This window comes from Megalops cyprinoides, chromosome 10, assembly GCF_013368585.1.
Source record: "Megalops cyprinoides isolate fMegCyp1 chromosome 10, fMegCyp1.pri, whole genome shotgun sequence".
Taxonomy (NCBI): domain Eukaryota; kingdom Metazoa; phylum Chordata; class Actinopteri; order Elopiformes; family Megalopidae; genus Megalops; species Megalops cyprinoides.
In genome coordinates, this window is record NC_050592.1 from 696,286 (window position 1) to 717,712 (window position 21,427).

The window sequence follows — 21,427 nt, forward strand, 5'->3', positions numbered from 1 at the left end:
TTTGCGAGACGGGACGCAAATAGACGCGATATGTGCTGTTCCCGCAGAAAAGAGAAAGCACCATCATTTCCGTTTTCCGCTGTGGACTTTACAGTTTTTTACAACCATTTTCACACTTAGGTCAATACCATGGCCACTTTTTCAAAACTCTTAACACAGTGTGCTTAACAACCATGCATATGAGCACATCAGTTAATCTTTCGTGCAAAATGCACTACAACCACCAAAATACTTCATAATTCACCCAAAAGTGACTCGTGCTGCCATAACTATAGCAAATGCGCTCTCCCAGCAAGACTACTTTGTCACTCAAAATACAATGGACTAAAAAACAGAAACAACTTGAAGCATTGCAAAATGCATATATTATATGTTGCCGTATCCTGTTTTTGCATAGATTAGTGCTGCGTTGCAAAAAAAGTAAAGTAAAGTTTACAGTACATATTGTAATACCAAACAAATTTGAAATGCTGCAATATGCCTCACGGCAGCTCTATGCTACAATTTCTGAGGTATACTGTAGTACAACAAAAAGTCTGCAGATGCTTTTCATTTCTAGTACAGTAAGTGAAACAACAACACATGATACTACTACTAGAAGTCTGCTGTAGCCCCAATGCCAATCCATGGTGTCCTCTGTATTTTGGGTCAAATTTTTATGAATTTCACATTTACTGCAACATTCTCCCTTGCCTTGAACCTGAAATTTACTGTAGTTGCATTCTTGGGTCACTTTTTCTCACTGATAGCCCATAACTTACATATACAGCAGTAACAAGTAACAAGGCTGCAAACAAAAAAAGTGAATAAACTTTCTGCTAAAATCAGAATAATCTGTCTTATTTCAAGCATATAGTTTCATTTGTCTGTCAAAATGCAGCATATTTCCATCTACAGTGATCTAAATTTCGTTTTGAACTGAAAGTTAACTGTTTTGAACAGAGTATCTAAATGTCTGCAAAATTTGCTGTAGTTGTACAGAATTTTGCTGGTGGTGAACATTGACTGAAAGAGGTATTCATGAATTTCGGAAGAAGTGGTGATTGAATGCATTTTGTATCAAAGCAATGCAAAAGTATACACAGTTTAGTTCACATAGTCGACTGATATGGTGTATGTGTTAAGTGTTTTGAAAAAGTGGACATAGTATTGAGAAAATGTTGTGAAAATGATTGTAAAAAACTGTAAGTGACAACTTTTATCTGTTTTTGAGGATGTTACCGCAGATGATACATTAACACCCATCAAAAGAAAATATTACAGAGTTGAACTGATTTTGGCCTTCCTTGGTCACGTATCAATGTAAGGTACTTAACAATATTGTATTATCGAAATCCATTCCGATCTGTTGTCACCTCTAAAATGTAAGTATATATGTGTGTGCTTGTGTGAGTGCGTGTCCGTGTGTGCGAGTGTGTGTGTGTGAGATGGTGTGTGTGTGTGTGTGTGAGATAGTATGATGTGCGAGTGTGTGTGTGTGAGATGGTATGTGTGTGTGAGTGTGTGCGAGAGATGGTATGTGTGTGCGAGTGTGTGTGTGTGTGAGATGGTGTGTGTGTGCGAGTGTGTGTGTGTGAGATGGTGTGTGTGTGCTAGTGTGTCTGTGAGATGATGTGTGTGTGTGAGATGGTATGTGTGTGCGAGTGTATGTGTGTGAGATGGTGTGTGTGTGCGAGTGTGTGTGTGAGATGTTGTGCGAGTGTGTGTGAGATGGTGTGTGTGTGAGATGGTGTGTGTGTGTGCGAATGTGTGTGAGATGGTGTGTGTGTGTGCGAGTGTGTGTGTGTGCGTGTGAGATGGTGTGTGTGTGAGATGGTGTGTGTGTGTGAGAGATGGTGTGTGTGTGTGAGAGTGTGTGTGTGTGTGTGTGTGCGTGTGTGTGTGAAATGGTGTGTGTGTGTGTGGTGAAGACAAGATACTCCAGTAGGTGGAGCAACAGCCTCCTGAGTCCTTCTAACCTGAACCCCTCAGGCACCCTGTAACAATAATAATAATAATAATAATAATAATAATAATAATAATAATAACTTCATTCATTCATAGCACCTTTCATGCAATAATTGCAGCTCAAAGTACTGCGAATAAAAATAAATAAATAGGCAACTATAAAATGTAGACAGCAGAAAATGCATCAATGGGAAAATATATGTATATAAAATAAAGACGATTAATGCAACGTTTAAAGCTTTAGAGCAAAAGATATTTTAATGCAATAATGATAAAAAGATTATGCATGAAATGAAGATAATATGAAGAAAGAATAGGAGTAAGTGTGCATAAAGTAACTAAAAGTAACAATTACATGAAAAAAATTGAAAAAGGCATCTTTTGCTGCTTTTTAGAGCTATTCAGAGATACTCTGTCTGATTTCTTGCGGCAATGTGTTGCATACATTGGATGCATAAAACAGCTGCCTCCCCACTTTTTAACCTTTGGGAAATTAATTAGGGCAGCATTTGAAGATATATATATATATATATATATATATACACACACACACAGAGTGAGCTCAGTGACTTTAAACGTGGCACTATCATAGGATGCCATCTTTGCCGCAAGTAAGTTTGCAAAATTTCTGCCCTGCTAGATCTGCCCCGGTCAACTCAAGTGGAAGTGTCTAGGAGCAACAACAGCTCAGCCATGAGGCGGTAGACCACGCAAACTTACAGAGCCGGGCCGCCGAGTGCTGAAGTGCGTAGCATGTCAAAACCGCCTATCCTTTGTTGAATCACTCACTACAGAGTCCAAACTGTCTCTGGCTGCAACATCAGCACAGGAACTGTACATCAGGAGCTTCATGAAATGGGTTTCCATGGCCGAGCAGCTGCACACAAGCCCAACATCACTATGTGCAATGCCAAGCGACAGCTGGAGTGATGCAAAGCACACCACCACCGGACTCTGGAGCAGTGGAAATGCGTTCTCTGGAGTATCCCTCTGGAGGCGGGATAATGGTCTGGGGCTGTTTTTCAGGGTTTGGGCTAGGCCCCTTAGTTCCAGTGAACTACCATTACCCCATTACTGCTACAACATACAAAGACATTTTAGACAATTGTATGCTTTCAACTTTGTGGCAACAGTTTGGGGAAGGCCCTTTCCTGTTCCAGCATGACTGTGCCCCTGTGCACAAAGCAATGTGCAAAACATGACATGGTTTGATGAGTTTGGTGTGGAGGAACTCCAGTGGCCCGCACAGAGCCCTGACCTCAACCCCACTGACCACCTTTGGGATGAATTAGAATGCCGATTGCGAGCCAGGCCTTCTTATCATCATAACATCAGTGCCTGACCTCACAAATGCTCTTTTGGCTGAATGAGCACAAATTCCCACAGACACACTCCAAAATCTGGTGGAAAGCCTTCCTAGGAGAGTGGAGGCTGTTATAGCTGCAAAGGGGGGACGACTCCGTATCAATGCCCGTGGTTTTGGAATGGGATGTCCAATAAGCTCATACAGGTGTGATGGTCAGGCGTCCACATACTTTTGGCCATATAGTGTGTGTGTGTGTGTATATATCATATGGAAATTGTTCCTGCACCATATTTGGCATGGCTGGGCATGGACCAAAAGTTATGATGAGCTCATCAACAGTGCTTCAAATTCTCTGGTCTAAAGCCTGAAAACAGGTACAGTCTGTATAAGTAAATAAGCATGAACTCTGAGGTTCAAATATGCAGCTTAAGGGAAGACATCATTAATATGCATATGCCTCTGTATCAAAATCAGGAAACTATAAGAAAATAGAAAGAAGGAAGTGTACAGACACATTTAGCTACTCTGACATGCTGAGGTCACTGAAAGCACAGAAGTGGAGTCATGGTCATGTGACAGAGTGCTGTCAGTGGCCCCACAGACTGAGTACCTTAAAGGCCTCAGCTGTAGATGTGCAGTATCATGTACTATGATCTGCTCTTATTAACAGCCTCCAGTGTTTTCATATTCACCATCCTCTTCCTCTGCAGCCATGGTACCGTCCGTCTTCTGCTCCTTTGACATGCCGTTCACCTGTAATATGCAAACACACACACACACACACACACACACAATGCAGTTTTTATTTGTATTATGACTGAGTGTATAATTTCATAGCATTTGGTTCATCAGAAGACTAAGTTCCTTGTAAGAATACGCTTTACTGAATACCGAGGGGTTTTCACAGGTGATACATGCTGACTGTGACCTGCAGTGACCCCATCCTCACCCACTGGGTCAGGGCAGCAGAGCACTCCCCACACTAAGAAACTCCTCAGACCTCCTCAGCCCCTCCTCTGCTCTGTGTGAAAGGCAGGAAATGAAGGCAAATCCTGCTCTGTTGTGTCCTGTTTTTACTCTACACGTCCCTCACACTGAGGGTTGCTGACCCACTGAACTGCCCCGCCCACTCACCTGTAGCACGTCATATTCACAGGTGACGCTGGCGAGCTGCAGAGTGGCGTACGTGTCTCCGTCCCTCCCTCCCTTTGAAGGTAAAGTGATGCAGGTGTGAAGCACAGATGAAGTCATGCTGCAGTCACTGTGTTTCAGAAGAGGAGGAAGAGGAGCAGCCTGAGAGACTTACCTTCAGCCTTCTGGACAACCTGCCAACACAAAGAACAGAGAGAGAGAACATGTTTCTGCCCCTTCTGTGCCAGTAGATCTCAGTAAGTACTTACTGTACACTACAGTACATACTGTCCTCAAACACACTTTTAAACACATCAATGCCTAGATTCTCCCAGTGCTTTCAGTCACATGATCATGTAAACTGCACTCTATGAACATGTTCTACATTTACTTTTCACTGGAAATATATAAATATATAAATACTTTCCTTGAAAATGTGATCTGAATATCTGGCAGCTTTGGTAGCCAGTGGGCACATAGCTTGAAAGTACAAAGCCCAATGTTAAACTGTTCTGTCCTAAGTGCAGATTTGACATTTTGAGGGTAGTATCATGAAGTAATTTGAAGTTAGAATGTGAGAAAGATTTCTGCTGGATCATCTGTTATGTGAATGGGATTGTTTGTCTTAGGTATATGGTGAATTGACTTTTAGCCAGTATTGATGATTTGGTCTCCTTCATTTTCTACATTTTTTCTCATTTTTGGTTGGTCTGCATGCATACAGTATAGTATGTAGTATAGTATGCACAGTATAGTATGTAGTATAGTATAGTATGCACAGTATAATATGTAGTATAGTATAGTATGCACAGTATAGTATGTAGTATAGTATAGTATGCACAGTATAGTATGTAGTATAGTATGCAGTATAGTATAGTATGCACAGTATAGTATGTAGTATAGTATAGTATGCACAGTATAGTATGTAGTATAGTATGCAGTATAGTATAGTATGCACAGTATAGTATGCAGTATAGTATAGTATGCACAGTATATTATGTAGTATGGTATAGTATGCACAGTATAGTATATAGTATAGTATGCACAGTATAGTATGTAGTATAGTATGTATGCACAGTATAGTATGCAGTATAGCATAGTAGGCACAGTATAGTATGTAGTATAGTATAGTATGCACAGTATAGTATAGTATGCACAATATAGTATGTAGTATAGTATAGTATGCACAGTATAGTATGTAGTATAGTATAGTATGCACAGTATAGTATGTAGCATAGTATAGTATGCATAGTATAGTATGTAGTATAGTATAGTATGCACAGTATAGTATGTAGTATAGTATAGTATGCACAGTATAGTATGTAGTGTAATTGCATTATCTTGGGTCATTAATAGAAATGCAGTAACAGACTGTACAGCAACATTAACATAATTCATTTTGTGTAAATCCATTGCTACTTAACCATTTAGCATCACATGTATCACTGAGCTGTACTTACTTTTTATATTTGTAGATACCAAACGCCAGGGTGAGCCCATAGAGAGAAGTGAGAGCTGATATGATCACATACAAGACTGAGGAGGCTGGACAGTCTGCAGAACAGGAATCATTCATTTAGCTTTAAAACATGATTTTGTGTAAATCTGCTAAAAGGGGCTCATTTATCTACAGAAAACCATCTCTGAAAATATAATTTAAAGACATATAGAAGATTACATGCTTTGTCAATGTGTTTGTAAATCGATGCTATCTAAGATATTACTTGATGTTAATTTGTGTACCATTACTGTAGCATTACCATCAAGCCCAAAACAAATTAAATTTGTTCCAAGAGATCACAACAGAATAGCCAGTAATGGATAAACACACAATCAGTGTAGCATAGTGGTTAAGGAGCAGGACTTGTAACCGAAATGTTGCCGGTTTGATTCCCTGCTGGGGCACTGCTGCTCTACCCTTGGGCAAGGTACTTAACCCACAGTTACCTCAGTAAAGACCCAGCTGTATAAATGTATAAAATTGTAAAAGTTGCTCTGGGTAAGAGTGTCTGCTAAAAAATGTAGCAGTACAAAAGCTGTGTTACATCTTCAGTGCAAACTACACTCTCTCTGCAGACTGGCTGTCATTGCAAGCAATGGATATAAATCAACAGCATGTACGCTGAAATTAAAAATGAAAAACAAAGGTAAGTAGGAGGATGCAGTGTACGTACATGTCACAGTGGACTTTTCAGCTGAAGTATGTGTCACCCCCTGAGACACAGTGGGGCCTGTAGGTGTCACACTGGTGTTCCCAGTGGTTACTGTGAGGCTCTCATTGATCGTTGTGGCGGTTTTCACAGTGGTCGTTGTGTTAGGCAGGCTCGTAGAACTGGAATTCATAGACTGTGTTGCAGTAGAGGTGCTGCTGGCTGGGGGATCTGTCTCATTTTGTTTGTTTCCCCCTGTGGGATTTTTAGATGTGTGTGAGAATCCAGCCAAGAATGAGAGTCAATGTACACACACACACACACAAACAGATACACGTACAGGTGCACACACACACATACTCATAAACGCACACACTTCATTACATTACATTTCATTACATTATTGGCATTTAGCACACAGTCTTATCCAGAGTGACTTACATCAGTTAGTTTTTTTTATGTTTTCCATTTATACAGCTGGGTCTTTACTGAGACAATTGTAGGTTAAGTACCTTGCCCAAGGGTACAGCAGCAGTGCCCCAGCGGGGAATCAAACGTTTACAACACACACACACACACATACACACACACACACACACAAAAACCCTCTGACCTCTGCCCAAAACCTCTCATCTACCCGATGCACAGGCAGGTGTGTTACCAGGCAACCTGTAGCTCTCTGTGGAGTTTATGACACTTTACCTGCCACACTGAAGATCAGCACTGCGCAGATAATGGCCAACATCCTTTCCCACTGCGCAGTCAGACTCAAACACACAGTACAGGGGAGAGCAGTGATGTCACAGAGGAGAGCAGTGATGTCACAGAGAGGGCAATGATGTCACAGGAAAGGAGGGAAGGTGGAGAAATCAGTCTCTTCAGTCTCCACTCTCTGAGGCTCTCCCAGTGGCAGGTAAAACATGACACAACACAGGGGACAGGTAAACAGGTAAAAAACTCTGAAGTACAGGTTAAACACAGTGACAAGTAAAACATTTATAGTCTAAGAAAGGTTATTCTGTAAAGAGAACAGGCAAAACACCATAATTTACAGTCCAAGTCAAATGATGGCTTATTCTTGAAATATCTTGAGAAAGTTTCAATATGAGTAGATTTGAACCCCTTCTCACTTAGACCTATGTTACTGTTTGTTGTGGTTAAGAACATTTCAGATGCCTGCAAAGCGTTTTTCACAAAATACTCCAACAACTGGAGCAGTCAGACAGCCAGGCACAGTCAGACAGACAGGCGCAGTCAGACAGGAGCAGTCAGACAGATGCATATCAGAGTGTAATGCCCTGCACTTCAGCCCTTTAGAGGGGAGAAAACTGAACTCACCGTGCCGTGCTGCTCCGAGGTCCTGCTGTGCCTCGCTGTGGAGTCTGTGCTGCTCCGAGGTCCTGCTGTGCCTCGCTGTGGAGTCTGTGCTGCTCCGAGGTCCTGCTGTGCCTCGCTGTGGAGTCTGTGCTGCTCCGAGGTCCTGCTGTGCCTCGCAGTGGAGTCTGTGCTGCTCCGAGGTCCTGCTGTGCCTCGCAGTGGAGTCTGTGCTGCTCCGAGGTCCTGCTGTGCCTCGCTGTGGAGTCTGTGCTGCTCCGAGGTCCTGCTGTGCCTCGCTGTGGAGTCTGTGCTGCTCCGAGGTCCTGCTGTGCCTCGCAGTGGAGTCTGTGCTGCTCCGAGGTCCTGCTGTGCCTCGCTGTGGAGTCTGTGCTGCTCCGAGGTCCTGCTGTGCCTCGCTGTGGAGTCTGTGCTGCTCTGAGGTTTTCAGTCTTTGGTTCTTGCGTGTCACCCAGAGAAGCAGAAATTGACAAGAGGTACCTCCTCCTGATGTGTCTGCAGCTCAGCTCAGCCTCTCTAATAATTAGCATGCAAAAAGCCTGCACAAAAATGAAGTAAAACATCTGATATTTTTCACACTGTGTGTCTGTGTATCTGTGTTCCATAATTTTGTTATCATCCTGGGATGCACAAACATATCCAGGTGTCCAGGTGTCATTTGTGGTGCATATTCTGCCTACATTAACAAAAAGCTGCATAAACAATTAGAAGCAAAAAGTTTGGTCCATGAATGACCATCTTCAGATTTTAGTGGATTTCATTTTAGACAATACAATTTTAGACAAATGAATAAGACCAGTTCTACCCAATGAATTCAAACACCCTTTACAATGAAATTCATACTGATTAACAAGCTGATTTCTTCTATCCAGATACAGTACAGATATGATATGCAATGTTTTTAATTGTCAGCTCCACCTGACACTGCAATACATTAATAGGCATGTAGCTGCGTCTTTGTTTTAATATTGCCTGGTCATTAACCAGTGCACATTATTTAATTAAATCACAGAATTTGACTAAAATATATATTTTATAATATGTATTTATTATATGTAATTATTTACTTGCTTTAATTACTTAACCTTACCAGCATTTATTGGAGACTCGGCCATAATAAGTGACCTACGTTTATTTCAAAGCCCTTAGGCTTCTGAATCTGCAAGTTATTAGTAGCTGAAATGACCAGGAAAATTCACCATGTTTTATTTTTCCCAAATAGCCTACTTAATAAACATTCACAGGAAACACTCAAACAGGAATCACTAATAAAGTAAGTTAAACATTGTCATTGCAACCTATGATGGGAGAGCACAGTCTGTAAAAGTAGCAGTATCACTGTGAGTTTAGGCTACCATGATCCGAAAGACAGCTTGTTTTTTTTATGTTTAATCTAATTTGTGCACAGGTGAACACACATAAGGCAATTTGAATTCACTAAAACAACCTCACTTAGCTTAATGTAAAAAATTATATGTTTCTGTTATTTTGTTTTTTTATACTAATACTAAATCATAAGTGTCACAATCAGACAGTTATTTCATAACATACTCTGTTCCATAGCAGAGGGAAGGGCAAGTTTGAGGATGTAAATGTTTGGACTTCAGGGTTGTTTGGTGCAGTTTGAGCAGATGAGTTCTCAGGCTACAGTGGTTGGTGATTCGGTAGTTCTGGCTGGCTCCATTACAGGGGAATCAGAAAAGACAGGAGATGTGACAGAGAAAACAAACCCTTTCTGAGAGGGTGGTCTGGCAGGAGTGAATGGTGTGATAATGGATCGAAGGTCAGAGGGTCCTGTTCCTCTCACTGTCCTGCGGGCTGGGACCAGAGATCTGTGTTTTATTCTGCCCACAGCTGTTAGCCAGTGGAGGGAGATGAGGAGAGGTGTGACATGTGAGTGTTTTCAGCAGTATGAGCTGGAGAGGCCTGACGGTGCAGTTAGGGAGACCTGTAATGAGAGAGCAGCGGCAGTCCAGCCAGGAGAAGCACAAGTGCCAACAACTTTGCAGCATATGGCGTGAGAAACAAACAGATTTTGCAGATATTGCAGAGAAAGAATCCATTGCTCCGTATAACTAATCAACTGTATCAAGCCTCCCAGAACAGGAAATAGGTCTTAAGTGACAGAAAATTCTGAGAGCGGCTTCAGTTTGGTCTCATCGCATTTGTAAGTTGAATGTTTTGTGCGGGTCTGTGAAATCTTTTAGATATATTTCAGATGTTTCTCTGCAGCTATTTTAAAAGCTGTTCTCATTTCCTCTTTACTACGTGGCCATTTTCACCACATGTACTGTGAGACTTCCTTTAACTGCACATATCACTAAATATAAAAATACACCAGTGTCACACATATCTAGTGTACCCAAGAAATGTGTGATATTGACATTTAAGACGTATTTTAAAAATTACTCATTTTTACACCTCATCAGCAAACATTTCATTGTTTAACAGGACATTTTAACACATTTATTTTTGGTTAAATCATGATGTAAAAACTTAAGTTCATTATTGTATTATTGGATTATAATGAATATGTATTATATAAATGCAGTGTAGTTTATTACTCTAATACAACAAAAGTACTATGCATTGCAAAAGACAGGTTCTTTACCTATTTTTTCATTCAGTATTATTAAAGTCTATTCTAAGTTAGGTTACTGTAGGCCTGTATTGTAAGTTATATGTATATTAAGTTGTACGTGTATATCTCCGTCTTAGAGAGTGATGATCACGGATTGGCCGTTCTGAGTGTTCTCTGTTTAATGTGTGACTAGATGCTCCTTCCTGTCTGTTTCTTCCTGATCTGCACTGCCTTCCTCTGGACCTTTTCAGCTGCACTCCATTATCACTATTGCAATGTTTTCTCTTACCTTCAAACCTGCAAAGCAATATTGTTAACAGCAATGACATTTTAAAACAAAATTTAGAGAAATTGCACCTTTTCTCATGGGAGCAAAGTGGTGGTGTGCAGTGTGAATGTTCCAGGACAGAGCCGTGCAGACACTGAGCATGATGAGGCACTAGTGGTCAGACCTGACCTCCTCTCTTCTGCCCGATGCTTTGACTCTGTGATTTACTGTGACGCAGAATATGTGCCTGGATGGCACGCACTGTACCATTAGACTTTGAGTCAAAGAGACAGATTGTCAATGAGAGACAAGCTTGGCTAATTGCCAATTCCAATACAGGGCTGCACAAAGAAAAAAAACTGTCAAAATACCCTTTGCCATAAAGCAAGGGATATGTAAGTATCAAGATCAGTACGTCCCTGGTCTTGCTGGTCTATCTATCTAAATCACTATCTAAAAACTTTTGGTATATCATGAATTGTGTTAATCAGAGCAGTTTTAATTCCAGATAGCAAAAACAGAGGAAAAATGGCTTGACCAACCACCTCTTCACTCACAATGCAAAGCCCTACAAATTCCACTGTACCTGCACTACCAGACAGCCAACAACACGTCACTCAGACTGCATTTAGCACTACAGAGTCCATTCCCATCCCTCACCTTCTTTCCTATCCATCACATTTACCTGCATTCCCATCCCTCACCTTTACCTGCATTCCCCTCCCTCACCTGTAACTCTAACAGTCCACCTGAAGCACATTCTGACTGCAGACAGGGAGATGTTGATGAGGATGTTTTACACCATCTCTACTGAGGAGGAATACTCTACCGTGCTGCAAGAAAGCAAAATTCTAACTCTTGCAGTTCTAATTCTCTAATTCTGTGAATCTTGTCTTTTAATTTATATAGTCTGTCAGGGTCAGAGTAGATTAAGTTTTAGTAATGTTCAACTTGTTTTTACATATCTACTGACTGATATCTACTGACATTATGTAAGCCTGAACAACGTGCTGTTACGGAAAGCTACATTGTTTATATTTTATATTTATTTTTTTGAATGTTAAAATTTTAGGAATTAGGACTTAGAAATTAAATTTACATAAAAGTGATGTTGTCTTACATGTAAATGAGAATTCAAGCATTGACTACTAGAAAGCCACAAGTGTGCAAGTTTAGATTCAGGAACTTAATTTATATCTGTAATGCACTATGGCCATGCACAGGAGCCAGCTGAGTCCGACTCCATAAATAACCATGTCTTGTGTTTGCTGTTTTCCTGCCAGCCAGCATAACCATGCTGCATCAAAACTAAATCAGATACGATCTGTTTTATCACAGCTAAATGCCTGCAGTTAATTACACTGTTGCTAATTTATTGACAGCATGTTGTGAAAACTTTATTAGCCTGTGCAATTTTTATGATTCTGTGAATAATTGCTTTATGATACAGTAAGATGTGCTTATCACACATATTCAGCATGACAAGTAAACCAGAGATAAATGCCACATTCCCTGGGCTAAAACAAAAAAATATTATCATATTCTTGTCCAGCCATTGATAATCATATTTGAGATGAAAATCTCAGAATTCTTACCTTTGGCATAAATCATCACAAGCAGTAAAGTAAGTTACCTCATGTCATAAAGTGTCATTTTAGAGAAAATCATAGTGGTAGGATACTTCCTTTAGTGAAGTGAAGGAATACAAACTGCATGATGTGTTTAAACCTGCAGCTGGATTGTAAAAGTTGAGTATAATTCTGACTCTGAGTGCTGAAGTATCACTTAGTTCATAGAAAAATATTACAATGATGGCAAATTTTACAATAACCATGATGCGTATGTGTGATGAAGTTAGTCCACGGGTTCGAGGCCATGTGGGGTGACTGCTCTCGCCCTTCACTACAGTATGATAGTAAGATTTCCCAGCTGATACGCTTCTGTCAGCCCTCCGCTGTCGCTACGGTGTGGGATTGCAGCAGCCGGAGGATCTTTGTTTCGAGTTCTCTCGCCTTGTCTGCGTTGCGGCCTCCTTTGTGCGTCTCAGCCACCCTCAGGCCCTTCAGCACAGACTGCAGGGCATCCACGTTCTGCACAGAGTCGAGCTGGTCCCGGTCGGTGCGGATCTCCTCCACCCAGTCCAGGTAGGCCTGGAGCAGGCCCTCGTCATCCACAAAGTTCCCAATGATCTGGAGCCCCGGCCTGCATCGGCTCAGTGCCTGCAGCCTCTCTTTCCCGGCCTCTCCGATGTCATTCCCCACGATGCTGAGAAAGAAACACGCATTGCACCCTTGAGCCAATCTCCCTAATAAAGGAACGGTCACAATGAATCTCTGACACACGGGAGCGGGAGTGAGGGAGCTCTACCCCCTCTGCACACGTGATACAGTCCCTGCACGTCACACACTGCCTTGCATTTGCAGACAGGACAGCATTTTTACAAAAGAAAGCATTGTTATTTATTAAATTTGTCCCATTGCTAAAGCATGTGCTTTTTAATGCCTGGTCATGCACATAATTTCCTTCTCCTGCACACAAAGGTGGAAGTGTAGCACAGGGGTAAGGAGCAGGGCTCACAACCACTGTGTTTCTGGGTCATTCTCTGCTGGGGCACTGGGCACTGCTGCTGTACCCTTGGGCAAGGTGCTTAACCCACAATTGTAAATATCCCACTGTCTAAATGGATAATATGAAAAAAACTGTAACCTATCTAAGTTGATCTAGGTTACAGCGTCTGCTAAAGAACAATAATGTAATGTCATTTCCACTTGATGGCAGTAGAGAGCTCTGCAACACTCTGTCAGAGCACGCCTGTCATGAAAAACAGAAAACAGAAGGCAGCAGAGGGCAGTGTGTTAGCATCAGCGAACCCAAAACAAGAGCATGTGTAGATAAGACAGGAGTGTAGCTTCAGCTATTTCTGAAAGCACCTTTGCCTGCCCTCTGGTTCCCCTCGCTCTTCTAATGTGAGTGTCATTAATTCATTAGCTAATCATTTAAAAGGGACATCTACTGATCCCTTCTATCTTCCCTGTTTCTGTCTCCCTCTGCCTCTCTGACCCCCGCGCCTTACGTCAGAGTTTTGAGGGTGGAGTTTTTGCTGAGGCAGGTAACGATGTTGTCGGTGCCTCTCTCTGTGATGCCGGTGATGTCCAGGTACAGCTCCTCCACAGTGCAGTTCTGCTCCAGTGCTGCCCAGAGCTCCAGGGCCCCCTCAGGGCCCAGGTTATTGCCGCACATGCTGATGGGGGAAAGAGCAGGCCATGACTCGCTCTGTCCTTTACTTACGCAGCGTTGAAGTGCATTGTGGGAATACAGAACACATCATTCAATGCAGGCCTCTCAGTATGAAAGCCAGATAAATTATGTGTTATGAATGAATAGGAGAAACAGATGGGGAGAGTGAGGCAGGAGAGAGAGGACTGAGTGACAGGTGCAGGATGCAGTGTGCTGTGACGGAGACAGAGCCTCACGGTACGACTTACAACAGCTTCTTCACCTGACAGTCTTCTGATTTCAGAACTGCAGATTCCAAAATGGCAGCTTCCGTGTCCAGACAGTTGTAGCGCAAACTTGTCGAGACGGAAACAGTGGCAGATTAATGAGCAGTGAGCTGAAGTCAATTTGCTGTACTTCCGACATTACCTTTAGTATTACTGTAGCACTGCTTGCTATGAAGACCTGACAGCACTCTTACAACCTGATGGATCTGACAGAGGCTCACAGAACACACAGGTATGTTTACTAAAGTGCAGGACAGCAGTTTGACGCACTGCTGCTGACAAAGGTGGGCTCTGAGACGGTTCCCTGGCTCTCAGTGAAACCATGCTAACAAGGGAGGCATGGGATTTCAATGCTAAAACAGTATTAAATGATCATATGGCTTTGCCCTCAGCCTCACATTTTCATTGAGTTTTCCGTTGGATGTAAGTGGCAGTGTAGCATAGCAGTTAAGGAGCAGGACTTGTAAGAGAAAGGTTGCCGGTGCAATTCCCTATGGGGGCACTGCTGCTGTACCCTTGGGCAAGGTACTTAACCCAAAATTGCCTCAGTAAATATCCAGCTGTGTAAATGGATGACATTATAAAAACCTGTAATTGATGTAAGTTGCTCTGGATAAGAGCGTCTGCTAAATGCCAATAATGCAATGTAATGTAATGTAAGTGTGGCAGGACCGGGATTACTCACAACAGGCTCTCGCATCTGTGCAGGATGGGTCTCAGCCGAAGCAGGCCGCGGTTCCCGATGTTGGAGTAGCCCAGGTTGAGCTCTTCCAGACGGTGTGGGGAGAACTGCAGCACGTAGAACAGGGCAGCACAGTCCACCACACTCAGCTTCATCTTGAACAGGTTCAGCCTCTTGATCTCTGGTGACACCCTCCTGGTCACATCCTCCACATGCAGCTCCATCAGACAGTGAAGCAGGTTCATGGCTGTCTGATTGGGCAGCTCCCTGCTCTTGAACTGGGCCTGGAACCAGACACCCAGCCGAGAGAGGAGATGTTCCTTATCCAGGTGGCCCACCACCAATCCAGTTAACTGGCCCCCCATCCGAGTCCTCACCAGACCCATAAAGAACCTCGAAAACATCTGCAGGTTCTCCACCCTGGTTTGGTCCCATTGAAAATCCGGGACCAGAAGGGGAGGGGAGGTGGTTTGGGGAACCAGCTTACCAAAGCACCAGAAGTCCAGCCCCCTCACAATGTCCTCTGGACTGGAGAGGTTGACCACACAGTACAAAGCGGCAAGATGTTCCTGAACTGTCAGATGGAAGAATGTAAACATCTCCACCTTCTCCTCCTTGACAGGGACCAGGATCTGACTGAGAAAGGTGCTGTTCACATCTTTGGGCTCCAGCTCAAATCTCTCCAGGTCTTGTCTGTCAAACATTATTTTACTTTTCACAAGATTTTCATACGCCAGTTTTCCCAGGTTAGTCAGCTGAGCTCTGACCAGGGAGAACACCTCAGACGTGGAGGTGCAACGGTCTGCTTTGCCCCTCAGTGCATGGTGTTTGATGGCTGTGTACAGGTAGCAGTAGTAGACTTCACTGACCGTCCTGGGAGGGTTGAGCTCCAGCGACTGCAGGCTGCCCTCTTGCTCTTTTCCAGCAGAGAAGAACTCAGCCAAGGCTGTGCAGATGATATAACAGTAGAGAGGGATGAAGGAAAGCACGAAGAGGCTGTCGTTTCCCACGATGTAGCTGTAGACTTTGCCCGCCACCTGCACGTTGCTGTAGAACTTGGAGGTGTACTCGTTCACCTGATCCTCCTCGAATCCCAGGACCACACAGCACCTCTGGAAGAACCTCTTTGGTGCATCGGTGGTGGGTCTGGAGGTCAGAATGACAGAAGACTCAGGCAGGAGACTGCCTTTTATCAGAGCCACTACCAGCTCCTGCACAGGTACCTTGGAGTCTACACCAATGTGCTTGTCTTGGACGCTCCAGTTCAGCCGATCTTTAAACTCATCCAGCCCGTCCAGGATGAAGAGCAGGGAGCCCGGTGAGCCCAGCAGGTCGGGCAGAACCGCCGCGAGGTAGCGGAACTTGGAGCCCAGCAGGTCCAGCAGGCTGACGGGCCCTGTGACGAGATTGAGCTCGCGGAAGCGGAGGTTGAACAGACAGGCCACGTCCCGCATAGTTTTGCCCAGCGCCCACTCATGGATGATCCTCTGCATGGCCACGCTCTTCCCGATGCCCGCGATGCCCTGCACCTTCACCCGCTTCGGGGGGCGGCCCGTGGCCCTGTCGGGGCTCAGCAGGTGGCACGGCCGGATGCGCTGGTACGACTGGTGGGCGTAGATTCTCGAGCGTCGGCTGGCCAGGTTGAAATACTCGTGCTGGCTGCTCTGGATCTCCTCGCTGTCCTCGGTCACAAACAGGTCGGTGTAGCGGATCTCGATGTGGGAGAGCGAGCTGCAGGCCTCCCCAGCCCCCTCTGCGTGGGAGAGGAGGCGCTCTGTCTCCCGCAGCAGTGTGGTTTTGTGGGCGGCCAGAGGAACTGTGGGTTACAGGAGGAAATGACATCACAAAGAGAGGCAGATGGGCTTCCTGCACAAAGGAAAAGGGGGGGGGTGTGGTAGCACGTCAGAGAGGAGCATCAACAGCCTCCTGCTTTTGCTTTTGTTTCGAAAGGAACTCAAATTAAAAAAGAACACTTTGTCATCATTTAGAATCCCCACACCACCAGTCAGAACGAATAAACCTCATCCTCGTGTCCTACCTCTCAGTTTGGTCTGCCTGACGCTCCGTCCCGGTCTCAGCATGCCTTCCTCAACACCTGGGAAAGTCAGACACCATGAGGTTCATGCAAAACAGCACAGGTATTATACAACTCCATACCACAGTCGTGATCATGAGGATGAATGAACTAGATTTCAGTTCTGTCAATGTGCTTTCAATGCTTTTTCACCCTTCATGCCACTCTGTTACAGAATTGCTAATTGCTAATTTCTAATAATACACAAGGCTCTTCTCAGCACAACACGCTCTGCACCAGAGTGCTGGGGAAAAGCAGATGCAGAGTGGGGGCCCATTGGACGATAGGCGCTATTTCACTGCTATTCACTCCTGTGCCGGCAGAATGAGCCAGAGCCAATACGTACAATGTTGCTGCCGGTTATGATCGGCTGAAGACGTGGCTGGGATGGAACCTGGGCCACAGAGCTCAGCCTGAACTCAAGGTGAGCGCCGTCACCACTGAGTCGCTCCGTAGCCTGAGCTGTGTCACAGTCGATGCTACGAGTTTTTCTCCCACTGCAGTCATTGATATTGACTCTATCACGTTATGCAGGTAATCACCAATAGTCTGCTCCCTGGCTGTGAAGTAATCAATATAAGCAAGTAACTGTATCTCAGATACTGAAGTACTCAAGCGAGGAAATCAATGAGGCAATGATCTGAACATCTGTGCAAGCGCAGAACCAAAAGACTAATCAATTTATTGAAATTAAGTGCTTACCTTTTGTGTCCTGGGGCACTGTGAATGCTTTGCATTTGGATTTGAAAATTTTTGCAAATGAGCTTTTTTCTCTTCTTTCTCTCTTCTTTTCTTCTGGAAGTGAAAGAAAAAATATTACCTCTAACATTTATTATCATAATCAGCATGCAGGAAAGTGCTACTCAGAGCAAACATCAGCATAATAAAAAAGCCATGTGCTTTCAGAGTTCTTTCAGACAGACTTGATTGTGCACCAGATCAGTGTTCCAGAGCCACTGCAGTGCAGGGCCAGGTGGCTGCAGAGAGACTCTGGCACCATATAAAAGGCAGTATTGTCCTATCCAGGACAGACAGTGTGGGGTGAATTTCATTATCAATGCTGCTGGTACAGCAGGGAACGATGGATCCGGTCCAGTGTTCATAAATCCTCTCAAACCAGCAAATGCCAACAAGGTGTGAGATAAAGAAATATGCAGCCTGAAAGTTTCTGTCCTTGGCCTGACTAGCGTCCGAGCGCGCCCGAGCGGCGCGCGAGTGCAGAGGAAGCCAGGAAGCGGTGCGTGGTCTGTGTGAGAAATTTTAGTGATCTGAAGAAACTTGTCAGTGCCAGGCCTTTGCTTTTCTGTGACAGGGTGTGCAGAGCCATGCCCATGCTCAAGCAGAGGAAGTCAGGTGATCTGCTGAGATGGGTGTGGTTATGGATGCAGCCACCCCCCCACCCCGCCCCCAATCCTCCAGGAACAGGTAAATCCCCGCTCCCCCCACCCCCTGGTGGAGGCCTGCCTCACCCTGCACTCTGATGGGTGTTGGTGGCTCGGGCTTCTTCAGGGTGCCTGCGCAGTTCAGCTGAGCCCAGGCCTGCAGCTCTGCACAGTAGTAATCCTGCACATCGTGCAGTACCTGCAGGAACCTGCGGCTGGCGTCCTCGCTCGAGCACACCGTCTCCAGCACCGCCGCCACGCTGTTGCTGGGCGACCGCTCCAGCAGGGAGATGTACTGGCAGTGGGAGATGACCTCAGCATCACGCAGCCATCGCAGCAGCGGGGCGGGGTTTGGCCTGGTCCACCTCAACAAGCTGTCCCCATTGGCTCTGAGGATCTGACTGGCAGAGCTCATGGCTAATAGCTTGGCCTGTTTCAGAGACAGTTAAAGTGATGTGAGGATCATGCATAAGAATCAGAGAGCAGTGGTGGTGATGATGCAGTGGAGTCTGATGGACAGTCTGGGCTCTTTCTCCTGAACAGACCAAGCCTCACACACTGTCTCCAGCCTTTACAGAGGAGCTGTGTCTACAGTACAGCTACACAGTTATCTTCACAAAGGCAGGATGAGGCCAAACCTTTGGAGCTCCCTTTAAACAAAAGCACCAAATCTGAACAGAACTAAAGCCATGTCTGTTTTTTACAATGCTGTGTGGTCTGCAGTGTGGAAAACAGCAGTTGTCATCATGGTTGAGTGGATGGAGAGGCCTGCTTTTTGATTGGCTGAAAAATGGAGGGAGAAGGCTGTGCGCCATGTTTTCCTCTCCCAGGGAAACTCCACCTGGAACCAAAATCACCAATGGCACAGAGCCTACGATCAGCCAGGCTCTGAGCTTCACTGGCCCTGAATGATTAACAATATGATTAATAATGTGGCTAAAACAGACAGCAGTGTAGCATAGTGGTTAAGGAGCAGGACTCGTAATGGAAAGGTTCGTGTGCCTGTTCGATTCCCTGTTGAGACACTGCTGCTGTACCCTTGGGCAAGGTACTTAACCCACAATTACCTTGGTATATATCCAGCTGTATGAATGGAAAATATTGTAAAAAAAAACAAACTGTAAGCCTCTCTGGATTAGTAAAATCTCTCTGTAAGACTCCCTCTGTCTGCTAAATGCCAATATAATGTATGATGTTATGTAAACCACATGCCTGATGCAGTGGAGGAAAATCGCATTCACTTCTTGTGCTGGTGTCTGTGCCAGTCTGACAATGTGAGCTCCTTTAAATGCAGTTCAAAAGACGGAAGCACCAAACCAGGCAGCTGGTCCATAAGCAGTCCCCCAATGATATCCTTTAGCAGCACTGTGCGCGTAGGAGACCTGCATTATAAGGAGCATTAATAATCAGTACGTTTCCATCACAGACTCCAGCATTGCACTTACACTTCACATGAGCATCGGAAAACACGCTACAGAGAATATGAAAGTGCAACTCACACTGGAACCCAGGAACAGGAAACCTAGGTATCACAAACGCCACAAGGCTCAGAGACCCCTTACCTCAAATAAACATCAGCACGTTGGAGAGACAGCTCTGGCAGCTTGCAGACAGTCAGATTCACTCCCTCTCAGCAATATGCCGTGGTTCTGTTCGCTGTGAAAATGCGGGGGTGGGAGTGGCCAACAGACACAGGACCAGGGCTTAATAACAGGTCCATAGTTCACATAAGTCACATGAGTTCACACCTGCATTCTGACCCAGGGCTTTGCTTCGGCATATCAAATGGGCCGCGGAGGCAGGTTTCGGTAAACTGTTTTTCAAGTAGGTGTGGTTTATGTATTGTTGGTTTGTGTGCGGTTTTCTTGAAAAGAGCATGGGCAATAAAAAAGCTGATGGTGGAAGGAGGGATTACGCTGAGAAGGGCAGCCAAACTGCTGAATGTGAAGTGCAGCGGATATAGAACTACAGCTAAACTACAGGTTAAAAAGAACGATCAAATACAGTCAGCTCCAGCTAGCCGGTATGCTGTGGCAGATGTAACGGAAGAAGTAAGAAACACCAGAACAACCTCTCACTGTGCTGCTGTCTGTTCTGTTCAGAGTGGCATGCTGCTTTTATGGGTGTTCTTTAATGATACTCATTTATGTCCATGGCTCCAGTTCAAGACACAGAGCACTTTGACTCCTGAGACAGACTGCTTATCAGCAAACTGTCTGTATTTGTGTACAATACTAGTTTCTTTATAGATCCACAACTACCATTACAAAAAAGTAGTAAGTTTGTCATTTATATTAACTGGAAATATTTAAAATAAACTGATCATGTTTTTAGCTGATTTTGTTATTTTGATAATAATTAGTGTTGCAATGCTACATTACTGGCTAATCCTAACCTGCAGAGATTTTATCCCAAATAAAGAGAGAGAAAAGGACGTAAGAACAGAGTGAATGAGACAAGCCAGTGAGAGAGAGAGCGAGAGAAAGAGAGGGAGAGCGCGGGGGGGGGGGGGGGGGGGGGGAGCGCGGGGGGGGGGGGGGGGGGGGGAGAGCGCGCGGGGGGGGGAAGTAGCATGAGAGTGACTCACTCTGATCCACATGCATCTCTTCAGTTTGATTCCTGCTGAATCAAGCACTTCAACCTATCCCACAATTCCACACCCATTATTTAATCATGACTCTTGTATTTACAGACTAACAACATCCACAAAACTAACAAGACAAATATTAGAATAACATTATCTGATCTAATTCAGATTAGAATTAGCAGTATTCTTATGCTCCTCAGCAGGCACTCCAGAGGGAAGAACAATGCAAGAGTAATGAGCCAAATCCCGGGTCACACTTACTGCCAGACGAATTAAGATCTTCACACACATTCTAATGGAAACATGAGCAACATTCAAAGACTTCCATTACCATCAGGTGAACAACAATGTTTTCAGGGGAAAATGTCAGTTAGAGTCTTTGAAAGCTATGCTCAATGAGTTTGGGGTGAGAAAGCCTAGACGGCCACTGTGTCCTGGGTACTCTGAAGTTGTTCACATTGTCTGTATGGGGCTTGGCTGC

General features: G+C 44.4%; 1 protein-coding gene across 1 annotated transcript; it reads right to left on the reverse strand.

Moving 5' to 3' along the window:
• Positions 1-12,661: 12,661 nt before the first annotated feature.
• On the reverse strand, positions 12,662-18,774 carry LOC118784332 (NLR family CARD domain-containing protein 3-like). Its single transcript, XM_036538538.1, has 6 exons — positions 18,447-18,774; positions 16,942-16,998; positions 14,907-16,719; positions 14,204-14,290; positions 13,792-13,959; positions 12,662-12,983 (listed from the first exon to the last, which is right to left on the reverse strand). Exons 1-6 carry the CDS (start codon positions 18,772-18,774, stop codon positions 12,662-12,664), a joined length of 2,775 nt encoding a protein of 924 aa, XP_036394431.1.
• Between the last annotated feature and the right edge of the window lie 2,653 nt (positions 18,775-21,427).

Bases quoted from the DNA above. Each gene is read 5' to 3' on its own strand.
- LOC118784332 (XM_036538538.1), bottom strand. From the start codon at position 18,774: ATGAGCTCTGCCAGTCAGATCCTCAGAGCCAATGGGGACAGCTTGTTG. The intron at 16,999-18,446 runs GTGAGGCAGGCC...TGACTTTCCCAG, and splicing joins AACACCCATCAGAGTGCAGG to GTGTTGAGGAAGGCATGCTG. The intron at 12,984-13,791 runs GTAAGGCGCGGG...TTTCTTTCTCAG, and splicing joins TCCACCCTCAAAACTCTGAC to CATCGTGGGGAATGACATCG.